The following is a 12,607-nucleotide window of genomic DNA, read 5'->3' on the forward strand; positions in this document are numbered from 1 at the left end:
GGGTTCCTTCTGGATATATGCCCAGGAGCGGGATTCCTGGGTCATATAGTAAGTCTATTCCTAGTCTTTTGAGGAATCTCCACACTGGTTTCCACAGTGGCTGCACCAAACTGCATTCCCACCAGCAGTTTAAGAGGGTTCCCCTTTCTCCACAGCCTCTCCAGCATTTGTCATTTGTGGACTTTTGAAGGATGGCCATTCTGGCTGGTGTGAGGTGATACCTCATTATTGTTTTGATTTGCGTTTCTCTGTGCTTTGTTAACTTTTTAAAATTTTTTTTTAGGGGGGAGGTAATTAGATTTATTTATTTATTTAATGGCGGTCCTGGGGATTGAACCTAGGACCTCGTGCTCTATCACTGAGCTATAACTTCCCCTCATTTGTTTCTGCTTTTGAGATTATATTTGTTTGATATGCTTTCTTAATGGTGTACAGTGTGACATTTTAACTCCCTGCAACTCAATGGTATCTAATTCCTGTTTCACATCCAGAAGAGATACCATGTTTTTTCTGCAAAAGATACTAGACAGCATTTTTAACACCCTAGTTTTTAAAGGATTTGTAAAAGTTGCTGCTAACCTGTTAGGGTGTTTGAGAATTTCTTCCAGGTGGTGCTATTTTTAACCACTTTCCTAATCTGCCTAATCCTGGGAGATTTCCTGAAAATCTGCCCAGGGCGGGGATGGGCCAATTCTCTGTCACTGTCCTTAAGGATTTATAATCTCAAAAAAATTATTAAAGGGTATGTTGTCACTTTCCACTTTCTTGGAGTTTGGAATGCATTCCTGGTTTGACAGTGAATTTACCTGCGCTGTGTAAGATGTGTTTCAGCCGTGGGAGATACAGTGGAAGTACTGGGGATGGAGCCCAGGACCTCGTGCGTGCTAAACACACACTCAGCCACGGAGCTTTACCCTCCCCCCCAGTTTTTGTTTTTTTTCTTGGCACTGCTAAAGAACATGTTCGGTTCAGTCCTAATACTGGGTATGACACAGTCCTGCCCAGCCCTGCGTAGATCCTTGTCTTCAGTGGGTGACTAGGGCTCAGACAGGAGCCCCAGGCCTGTGCGCAGTCCCCCAGCCGTGGGAGCTGTCACTGTAGACATCCCGGCAGACGGTGAGCAGGGGGTGTTTCCTTTGCATCCTCCCGTCCTGCACAGACCCAGTTCAGGTGGAGGGCGCTCGGGACGTGTGGGCGGTTGGGTGACTGCCCCTCTCCGAGCTCACCCCGCGCGCAGCAAGGCTCTCCTGCGGTCTGCGGAGCCTGCCCCAGCAGGCGGCTTCCCTGCTTTCGTGGACCGCGTCTTGTCCTTGGGCACTGTGGACACGGGACGGCTGTCATCACTGCCGCTCCCGGAAGCAAGTGCCGCTTTCTCTTAGTTTACTGACAGAGTCAGCTCTGAATTTTGATTGAAGGCTCTGTTTTACAGCCTGATGATGAGAGCAAACAGTGTTATGGATGGAGGTCTTCGGGGAATAGATGAGATCTGATACTCTGGCGGTCGTGGAGGCTCAGACTGTTGGTGTTGAGATTAAGTGCCCTGATCTGGTGAAGGAGAAGTCACTTCTCTTTGGGGAAAGCAAGAAAGCCGTAGACGTGGGTCTGGCCTCCCCCGGCCTCGCGCGAGAGCATCATTGTGGCTTCCAGCGAGATCTGGGACGGATGGGAAATCAAACTGCAGCTGAAACTCTTCAATGGCTATAAAAATTCTTTGTGGTCTGTGGTGCATTTAACAGAGGTTTCCTTTCCAAGACAGTCAAAAATGTAGAGATGACTGGAATTGTACAAAGTTACTTTTATGGAAACAAAATACTATTCTATCTGCAAACGTGTAAGACAATTTCCAGTGGGGTGTCTTCCCTTATCAGACATTCATTTCATTTGTTTTTTCATGACAGCCTTTCCTATTTCCACGAATGTTCAAATAACAGCAACAGAAAAGCATTAGGAACCAGAGAGGGCAAACTTTTTAAAGCGGGCAACCTTGTTTTCCTTTCTAACTTGGAAGATAATTCTCATTGCCACAGGGAGGGTATGTGGTTAAGTATTTCAACAGCTGTGTTTTTGAGTAAATGCTTGAACCTGTCTGTCTGTTATGGAAAGCTGGCGATTTCTACATGGCCGCGGACATCCATTTTATTTCTTGGGAGGTCTGATATTTCTCCAGCCTGTTATTTTCGAGTCTCTGGGTTTGTGGTGTATTTGTAGTATTTTGTCCAGTGACAGTTGCTGAATCTTTGGCCTTTAACTGATGGGAATTGCCTGGGCGCACTTCCCTGAGAACAAAACTGTCATTTCAATTTGACCGAAAGTTCGCTTGTCTGATACTTTCTTTTTTCTTTTTGCCAAATAATTACTTGCCTCTCTCCTGCGTTTCAGCTGAGCTTTCAGCACAAGATTGGGGTCCTCTATTGCAAAGCAGGCCAGAGCACAGAGGAGGAAATGTACAACAACGAGACAGCGGGTCCGGCTTTTGAAGAATTCCTTGATCTTCTGGGCCAGAGGGTGCGGCTGAAAGGATTCAGCAAATACCGAGCGCAGCTAGACAATAAAAGTAAGCCTCGTATCTGTGTGCGTGCGCGAACCTTCAGTCTCCAAAGGGAGGCATCCCATGTCCATCGAAGCGGCAGTCACATGCCCCCTGGTTCTTGACCCCAGAATCAGCCTGATGAGTTTATTTGGGAATAGAGTTGAGATTTCCTCCGAGGAACAGAGGAAGTCTGTTTCTTCGGAGGTACGTGTTCCACATAAGCTCCAAAGGTCAGTTCTTTTCTCTTATAACAATAGCAGAGGCTCCCCAGTGCTTCTAAGACATCCTCGTCTCTTTTTCTGGCCTCTCCATCACATCCTTGTTCCACTACGGCAAGGACGAACCCTGCGTTCGTTTCTAAAAGACTCAACGTTACCACGTTCACTGACCTTGCTGATTTCCACCTTCCTGGTGTTACCTGGGGAGCGAAAGCCGTGATTAAAAAGCTGATGCATCCTATTTTTCCAAGACCCTCAATCAGGTCCCCTTGAGGGGGGCCCTGGTGAATGCTAAGATGCCAGATTGACTTATGCCTCCCTGCGATGTGTGAATTTGTCTTGTATCTTCATGTGGGCAGTCTTACTCCTTACGGTCCTCAGAAACTCTAAGTATTTTATTTTTGTATTTGCACTGTTACTTAATTGCTATCAGCACCTAAGATACCAGGCAGAGTACTTTGGTGTATTTGGGGAGGTTCTGCTTACTGTCACGCAATTCACTGCTTGCTGTTTTAATGAAGGATGAGCCAATGGCTTCTGAAGCTGGAGGCTCTGGGAGAGCGTGTAGCCCCTCCTGGTAGGAGCAGTGATGTGGGATACTTTCCCTGTTGCAGCGTTAGCATGTGGCCAAGCCAGGACTGGAACCAAGGCCCTGCGGTCCCCTGCCCCTAGCGCCCACTCACCTCGGGGACACTTGCCTAGCTCAGGGTGGTACTGGTGGTCTCCGTGCACCTGGCCTGTCATCAGTTCTGGAGTTTTGATCCGTTTTTGAAAGTTACACTTAGAGGATACATCACAAGACCTTGGAGATGGCGTTCACTCACACGTGGGCCACTGCATGTCTTCCCTGTGCGCCAAGGTTGCAGTTTGACTTAAATTGGATGCCTTTTGCTCATTGCTTAGAAATGCAAGGGTTAGAAAATAATTTGTGACACCCATTGTGAATGTCCAACTACTTTAAGAAAGATCAGTGAGATCTTTTCTGATTTTTCTTCTTTCTTCTTGGCAAACTCCCCTTTACCTCCAGACCATCACACACCCCCCAGAGGTGCTAAGCTGCTGCCCTTAGGGATGTCCTTCCTGCAGAGCCGACGTGGGCACATTCCTACACATTTCTGCCATCCCTCTGCAGTGGGCTGGGTGGAGGAAACCTTTTAAGAGCTTCTGAGCTGTACTTTCTATAAAACTACAACATAGATAATGCTGATATTTTCCAGTGTATAGAATTGGCATCTGCTTTGAATTTTTAAGACCCAAGACATGTCTTTAATACGTTACAGGTGCAGTGCTCAGCACCTTAGCTCAAGGAAATGCTAACACAAGAACAAGCTTTTGACATGAGGATTCTGATCATCAACGAATCTTTTATTTTTAGGAGCAAGGTGTCCTGTGAGATGCAAGGAAATCGTGATCTTCCATTAGTGGAGTGGAGGTTTCTAAGAATTATGTGTCATGCAATGGTGAAATATAAATAATATCTTTTATGCCATGGGCAAAAAGGGAAAAAAATCTTCCTTCTGAAATTCAGGAGAATTGTGTTTCAGTTTTAATTCTGTTTGCCCACAGGATTTTGGTCAAATCTGGGCCTCATTTCTTCATAAGGGAAATTTATTGTTGAGCTAGCTTATCTGAGATGTCCCTTCCAGCCTGAAAATGGTTTGTTCCTCCCTTAAGTTCAAAGTTGAATTAGGTAGGAAGAAAGGGGCTGTGAGCCACGGAGGTGCCCTGCTCACCTGTGGTGAATGGACCCTGGGCCACGGGCAGCCTTTCTTTGGTTGGGTGCAGAGAATGATAAATCCAGAGACCACCACCATGGCCCTCCGTCTCTTTTTGAATAGGAATATTTGTAGCCAGCCCTCGGACACCCCATTCCCATACTGATGTTTTGAGACGAAAGCTTTTTAAAATACTTCATTTTTGAAATTCATGTGAAGCGCTGCTGGGGATGGACAGATTGTGATCACATTTTTAAAAAGTGTCCCTCCCTCCCCCGTCCAAAACCTGCATTTTTCTTTCTTCATTGCAATTTCCTGAAGCTGAAGCCTGTCGGCTAGACCACTAAACATCTGTCAGCCTTGCTCTTCCTGAATTTCAAGCATAGTAACAGTCATTGCCCCTGCGGGGCTAGTGCCTCCCTGACCTTCAGTATCGTTGTCAGTGAACCAGTTCTTCGTGGAAAGGAACGGTCACCCTTCTCTCATGCCCCGGCCTGCTCACTCCCAAAGCCACGTTCACGCTCAAGGTCCTGAGCCGAGAGAGTTGAAATGGAAGGTTACTCTCTAAGAAGTCCTATGAGAAATAACAAATACACATTAAATGAATAGCTAGAAGAGAAAAGGTCTTTATTTGGGGATTAGATGCTCTACAGCTCATTAAGTGAGTATCCTCCCCGACCAGCTGCAAGTTGATTGATCAATATACGTACATAAACATTTTAAAAAATACCCCCCTTACTCATGAAATTGCCCTCTGTGAGGACATTTTCATTGCCAAACCGTATATGATACTTTTCCTAGAGGATTTCAGGACTATTTCTGAGTCAGATGTAAGTATTAGAAATAAAAACATGTTGCATGATTTAGAAAGAAAATAATAAAGGCCCATGAAAGTTAAATGTTTTAATGTTTTTACAGTAAAACTTTCAATTTTCGGATGAAGAAGAGGTTAGCCCAAGATGACTACTTGGACTTTCCCCAGCAAACACAGTGGAGTGAAGTTTGTTTTAAGTAATATTGAGCAGGATTGTTCCCTGCTGTTTAAAAGGTCGAAAAACGTATAGAGGTCAGGGATTGAGAAAGGCAGCCCTGAATTCTGTTTACATCTTAATTTCTATTTATCTTTTTGTCTTTATTTATCTGTATGCAATGTGGTTGAAAACTCCATCCTAAAATTATTACTTACACGTTCTGTAGTCGCCACGATGATTTGGGTGTCTGAAACTCTCAGTCCGAGGTAATCGATTGATAACACACATGGGTTTTGAATCCACACAGAACCCTTCTGCTTTTCAGAAGATGAATAGCTGTATGATGAATGGGATTCAGATGCCATAGGCTTTTAACACGTGTCAGTGCAGAACACACAGGAAGGGACCACATCCACTCTCCACGGTCTTGATCACGTGACTGCATCATCCTGTGACCAGCTGAAAAGAGAAGAAAATGCTTTTCATCATTCAGGGAAGGGAAGCTTTCACACTCGTTGACCCCATTTCCATATTAAGTCCATCCTGTTTCATTTTTCTGGGATCTGGAGGGTCAGGTACCCAAGGATAGCTAGGAATTAACTGTAAACACACACACATGCATGCACACGAGGGGGCAAGGATAACTTCTCACTGGCTCAGGCCCGTCTAGTAATAACATCCAGGTCTGCACGAGCCCCCATCCATCCTCTGCTCCCCCGCACTCCCCCTGCTGACGCACCGCGCCCCACGTGGCTCCTCTGGATCAATCATGCGAAGGCAAGAATGTAGGAGGAAAGACAGGCGAAACGAGGCCTGTGTGCAGTAGAAAGCAGGCGGAGGAAGCAGATAGAAAACCCAGGGTGCAGGAGTTGGCTGCACAGTGACAGAGACAGCGCCTGAGACAGTGGGATGTCCACCAAGAGGCCGATCATTTAGACTCGGCCGGTTTGCTCTTTTCCGTTGAGTTGCCTTTTGTACTAACGACCCCTAAGCGTCATGTGGGTCATTCTGCACTTGCTAACTTCTCCTTGTGATGAATCTTTGTTTGCAGCGGATTCTACGGGGACGCACTCCCTCTACACCACGTACAAAGATTACGAACTCATGTTCCACGTGTCCACCATGCTCCCCCACATGCCCAACAACAGACAGCAGGTACGTCCTCCCCTTCGTCCTCCCCTCCCTCCTCCCGCGTCAGGTGCTGGCTTGGAACGCAGCCCTCGTATGGTGCTAATGTATTTAGGATTTGTCAGAAATCGTTAGTTTTTTTTTTTTCTTGAATGGCATTAATAATCTTTGGCTCTTTTATCATTTGGAAGTCTTTGGGTTTTAACGGGAGTATCATTGCACAAGCTTTCCTTACACTTTTTTCTTACAAAACTCAGAAACTCTTCCACACTCACCTGTATTGCTTGCCAGGCAACATCTTAAGGGAAACTGCTTTCAACGGTATTAATTACAAAAAAAAAAAAAGTCAACTGTGTTACCCGAACTTCGGTTTCTGCATATGGATCAGGAACTTATTTATATATAGAAAATATTGCGAGAATAAATCTTGTAATTCATTCGTGGCATTCTTTAGATTTAGGGTGTTTGATTGTATTAGGGTTAAAGCCAGGGTCCAAACAAAGTTTGCCTTCATGCTTAAAAGCTTAGTCTCCTGCATCACTTAACCACACTCCTTTTCTCTAACCTGACACACCACAGACTTCATGGTGGTTATTGGGTAAATGTTTGTCCAATGAATGAAACTTACTTGTTGCAGAGAACTTTTTCTTGCTTTTTCTCTTTTTTTCTGAATGCTCATGAAATTCAGTGAAGGTAGTCAAAGGATGTGTTTTTCCCAAGAGGCCCCTTGCCCCGTCCCCCAGTTGCAAGAACCACCTTGGATCTTAACAGCTGGAAGGAGAAGGAGGCCGCTGGTCCTCAGCCCCAGGTCCTCACACTGGGGACCACAGCTCCTCTGTTTATTCGTCTTCTCGTGGTAATTGCTAGATGGGTTTTTCTACCTAATCCTTAACCTCAGTCCCTCGCCTTTCCTGCATTTTCTACAGTTTTTCCTAGTAATCGGAGCTCTGCCCACTACATTGAGAGGAGCTGTCTTTTGATCTCATATCTTTATGTTTTTTATGAGATGGCGTTACAATCACTAGATCACATGCGTGTATCTATAGATGTTCTAAAGGAATCTCAGCACTTAAGAAGTGTATCTGGAATAATGCCATAGAGACTCATTAGATATTAAGAAGCTTCACTGAGATCCCTGCAGCTCTGAATCATCCGGGAATTAAAGTCTGTGTGGGTTGTTGCCCAGAAAACCCGTAAGGCTGACTCAGGCCAAGATGACCTGTCAGGACATTCATGGAAATACAGCGAGTGCTCCTTGACCCCCACTCCTTGAGTGTTCAGTGGCCCTTCCAGCTCCCCGGTGCCCTGAGTCACTGGGCTCCAAACTGAATCAGCCCTGCCGCTTCCCCGAGGGGCACCTCAGGAATGTGGAAGTCCGCCTGACGGTACTATTACCAGAACTCAAAACTGGCTTCCCCCACCCTCCTTCATTAAAGAGTTATTACAATGGTGGTTTTATGAGTTCTCTGTACTTGACTTTTTTTCACCGAACCACCCCTGAAAAGCCCCACATGTAAAAGTGTGGCTGGAAGGATGGGGGACAGGGAGTGGAATGCATGGGGGTTTTCAGCTTCCCAAATGGGAGGTTTTATTTAAAAAAAAAAAAAAAAAAACCGGTACATTGAGCCTGTACATTACAAACTAAAGCCTTGTTTGATTCCATTTTTGGTTTTGTTTTTTAACCCGAGTGAGTATTCATAGCATTGAATAAATTATGCTTGATGGATCAGAGGTGAACACTGTAAAAAAAAAAAAAACTGTTGATTTTGGTTTTTTAATTGCTCTTACTAGAGTATATGTAGTCATGCATGTCTTTGAGAAATCTGTATACTCCATATGGGATGTGGGCAAGTCATCGTAGTATATGAAGTGCTGAGTGTTGAGTGGGACAGGAGAGGTTAGACTTGTGTTCTGGCCTTGCAGTCAGTCCCTTGCCTTGAGAACTTGGGTAAGTGTCTTTGTCTCTCAAGAAATTGGATATTTGCATAAGGAGAGCACAGTCTAGATGGCCAACAGCGGGTGCCGGGGGCCCGGCACTGAGAAGGATTTTACACCCGGGCTCAGATGGAGAGAGTGCTGTGTTTCTGAGATACATTCCTGGGGTTTGGATCCGGGGAGGTGCAACACACATGAGCGTGTGTGGACAAGATGGTACGTGACATCTCCCTCCTAGTGTTAGAATTCTGTGATTCTGGGGCCTTCTTTGAGGCTTCCTTCTTCTAAGTTGGACAAAAATCTTCAGCAGAAAAATGTAATTGTTAAAAGCAAGAATTCTGGAGCCCCACTTCCCGGCTAGGAATCCCAGCTACTAGCCTTGCAACCTTGGGCAAATGTTCTGTGCTTGAGTTTCCTTTACCACTGAGAGCAGAGGCTTTTACTCTTTTCTTCACCGAGATGCCCTCTACCCGCAGACACATTCCCAGAATGTGGTAAGTAGTCGGCTAACATTTGTGGAAGGAGTTAATGAGCCTTTCTTAGGTGATAGTTAGAATCAGATGAGTTCATATCAGTAAAACACTTAAAATAGCGCCTGGCACCGAATGTGCTAGATAAATTTTAGGTGTTCTTATCATTTTATCCCTTAGGAGATACGGAGGATGAATGTTGCAGATGACTTAATTGTGTTTCATCTTCCTGTTCCCAGTCCTCAAGATCTATTACGAAAAGCTAAGGTCTGAATAGTTCAGAAAGTAAGCGACTAATTGAGCAATAATGACAGAAAATGATTTTTTACTTTGGCATTTAATATTTTGCTAACCACGAGTTGTCAGAATATTCTGTTCATAGATAGACCGTGGCACCGTGCAGTCCTGGAACCCCACCCACACATTGTGTTAATACCAAGGGCATAAGTGTCTGAAATGACCATCTGGGCTCATGACTGCCCTTTGAGGCCACAGAACTCAGCAGCGTTAACTGGTCTGTCCATGAATCATGCCTCTAACTTTGGCCTCATTAGCACCACGGTGTTTGTGACCATTTAACTGGTCTAGACGCATCCACATCAGATAGGATTGCTTGTGTTTGTTCTGGTAATAAATCAAGCTGAAAGCTGATCCCGAGATGTACTCAAAGTCTTTAGAGAGTTCACCACAGTTGCAAAAAGTTCAGTCTTTGGAATGCCTGCCTCTTACAGGGAAAACCTAGCCAGACCCAGGGCGCGATAAGGAAGCTGGTTCTTGCAGTGTTTTCCCTGATGCCCCCAGGTCTCTCTCTGGGCCTGCTGGCAGTCAGTCCACTTTTCCCAGGGCTGTCTCCCCCACGGGCCGATCCTTCCAACAGATCAGAGGTAAGCTCTCAAGCGGTGTTACCAGTGGTAGGAACCCCATCAGTTAGCTTCAGACTTCACTTTGGCAGAGAAACCTTTTCTTCAAACTGAACATAGAAGACCGATAAAGGTAGCATGGTTCTTGGCACGTAGTAAACTTTATTATTATTATTTTTTAATGCACATGTCAAGTTTGAACGGCTCTGCTTGGTTGGGGTGTCCGAGCTCCATGGAGGTCGCTTAGGAATAAGACCAAACCCCTGGGTTTCTGAGATTCCGCGTGCAGAATTCTGGTCCTAGCCTAGGGATGGCACCTACAGACATAATGAGGACACAGCTTGTTAAGCTTGAGCTGGGCAGGAACCCCTTCTCCAGATAATTTAGACAGATGGCCAACCCCTGCCTTAAAAGGTGTGTGTACGCACTTCTGTGAGCCCCTAATTGGTATGGCTGCAGAACCACTCACGCTGGCGGAGTCACCCTCATTAAGTGATGTCCAAGCAGGTCCCCACTGCTCTTGGGTGCATCTGTAAATAATAATCCGGAATATTGGGGGAGAACAAAATGCTTATTATTCAGCTTTCCACAATTAGCTTTATTGCCGGGGCCAGAAATAATGTACACGTATACCAGATAATAAGAATTATTGCTTAGAAAAAGGGCTGGTGTTGCCTGGGATCAGAAGAGGAATACGTGTGTCTTCATCATCCTTCCTGATCTTTACCGTGTTAATAAATCATTAAAAATCCCCATTCTTGGTTCATTTCCGTTTCTCCATTTCTCACATCGTCAGTCTTGCTTTACTGGCTTGTCCATTTACTTGCTGTTGGTAAAAAGTTTTATATAAAAGATGTGTTTGGTGATATAACGTGGTAACCTTGAGACGGTGATTAAATTTGATAAGATCTTGCTGATCTGAGATGAGAGTGGTGACTGGCAGTCACTTCTTTGTGGGAGCCCAGGGGCGAGGCTCTCTTTTCTCTAAGTTTAGATCTTTTATATTCTAATGTGTGCAGCTTTTCCCTCTCCTAATACTCAGACTACTGTTCCATGTTCACTATTTCCGTGTCTTTCCACAGGAAATTCTAGATGTCTCTTAAGAATCAAAGCAAAATTCTCATCACGGGTGCACACTCTTGGGTATAGAGTGTCTGAGGGTCTGTGTGTGTGAGTTGTGTGTGCTTGCGTGCAAAATGAGGAAGGTCTCTGAAGGAGGAGAAGCTAGCCCTCTAAGTAAAGGGGAGAACCTTTCTCAGCGAGGAATTAGCAAGCTCAAGGTCAGTCCCTCCTGCAAAAGCAAGCAGGCGTGTTCCGGAGCGAGGTGGTGTGTAGAAGGGGAGGGCGTGCGCTGAGATCAGACTGCAGAAGCATCAGGCCAGACCCGCCTTTGTCAGCCCTGCTCTACCTGCCGGGACTTTTTAGATCCACTCCGAGGACTGAGATCCAGAACTTACAACTGTTTTTTTTGTTTGTTTGTTTATTTAAATGGGGATGCATTTTGTTTTTTGCTCACTTCTGAGCTCGTCTTTCTGAATTTCAAAACTTGCAAGATAATCGTTAATTGATGCAGTTTCCTCTTTGAAATCATGCTGCTTTTCACATACCTGCTTCTTAAGACAAGAAACTCTCTGGAGAGCTCTAGTTTCAAATTCAGCTTCCTCGTCATTGACTGACTCTTAGAGACTTCTTCTGAGCCACATCCTGACTGTTTCTCTTTCATATTTCACAGCCTGTTCCGCTCTCCTCCAGAATTAGGTGCCAGACATTCCTTTTTCCTATCTTGCTAGGTTTAAAAAAAAAAAAATAATTGAGCAAATGAACCTGCTTGGGTAGAGGTGAGCAGATCCGACCGAGTGGAACTTGGTGGTGTTTTTCACGTGTGTGTGGCTGCCGGAGGGGTGCTGGTTCTCACTTGCTTTGGATGGCTGCTCCGAGTTAAAGCTGGACCTGCAAAACCCTGACGTTTGTTTAAGGCGTGGGAAATACACCCCAAGGTTGCTATTTTGGTCTCATCTGTATGCTTTTTGTCATGGAATTGGGTGAAGAGTCACATTTTCACCTTCCTTGTCATGACAAGAGCTTAGTCCTGTTTCACAGCTTGGATCAAGTGTTGGGGAATTTGGTAGAGTCAACTGTGAAAATCTAACACAATATTTACTAACTCATGCTTGTGGCTGGAGACACTGAGTTGGTTCTCTTGGCGCTGAAAACGTTCTGGGAGCTTCTCCTGTCTGGAAGAGCCTGGAAGATGTCATTCCTTAATTTCCAAAATAGACAGCGTCTTGGCGACCAGGGGCTTGACTCACCTCCGTGTCTTGCTGGGCTGTCCTGATTTATGGGCTGCCTCGCCCTCTGCCCTTCCATTTCCGGACTCTAATTATACGGAATGTCATTGACCGATTTGAAAAAGACATAACTCACTGCTAAAGAAAACATTTACCTTTAGATACAAAGTCCAAGAAATACTTAGGTTATGTAATGTCCGGCGATGAAGAATGTTTCTGGGACCTTTCCAAATGCCGTATTTCTTTAGTGGCTAGAAAGATTCAGGTATCCCCTTCATGGACAAAGTGTTCATTTCTCTCAGTTTATCTTCCGCAAAGAGATTTAGGTTTTATCTTCTTAATGAATCTCCTCGCTCCCCTCCCACACACACATAGTTTATTTTGTCTACAGAGTGCATTTTGTAACCATGCACTTTGTATCTGAAAAACTTGCGTAGCCAGTTTTACAAAGCGGGGGGAAAAAAAAAAAAGCTAGCCGGCAGGTTGTCAAAG

At 45.1% G+C, this 12,607-nt stretch overlaps 1 protein-coding gene across 4 annotated transcripts in view; it reads left to right on the forward strand.

Annotated features, from left to right (window-relative positions):
• Positions 1–12,607, forward strand: part of SIPA1L2 (signal induced proliferation associated 1 like 2) — a 194,053-nt gene that overhangs the window by 123,234 nt on the left and 58,212 nt on the right. For all 4 annotated transcript variants that reach the window (XM_074373151.1, XM_074373155.1, XM_074373152.1 and 1 more), the window contains exons 5-6: positions 2,380–2,554; positions 6,486–6,589. In XM_074373151.1, coding sequence (XP_074229252.1) covers positions 2,380–2,554; positions 6,486–6,589 — 279 coding nt within the window. The remainder of the gene's footprint in view (positions 1–2,379; positions 2,555–6,485; positions 6,590–12,607) is intronic.

Source organism: Camelus bactrianus, chromosome 11 (genome assembly GCF_048773025.1).
Source record: "Camelus bactrianus isolate YW-2024 breed Bactrian camel chromosome 11, ASM4877302v1, whole genome shotgun sequence".
Taxonomy (NCBI): Eukaryota; Metazoa; Chordata; class Mammalia; order Artiodactyla; family Camelidae; genus Camelus; species Camelus bactrianus.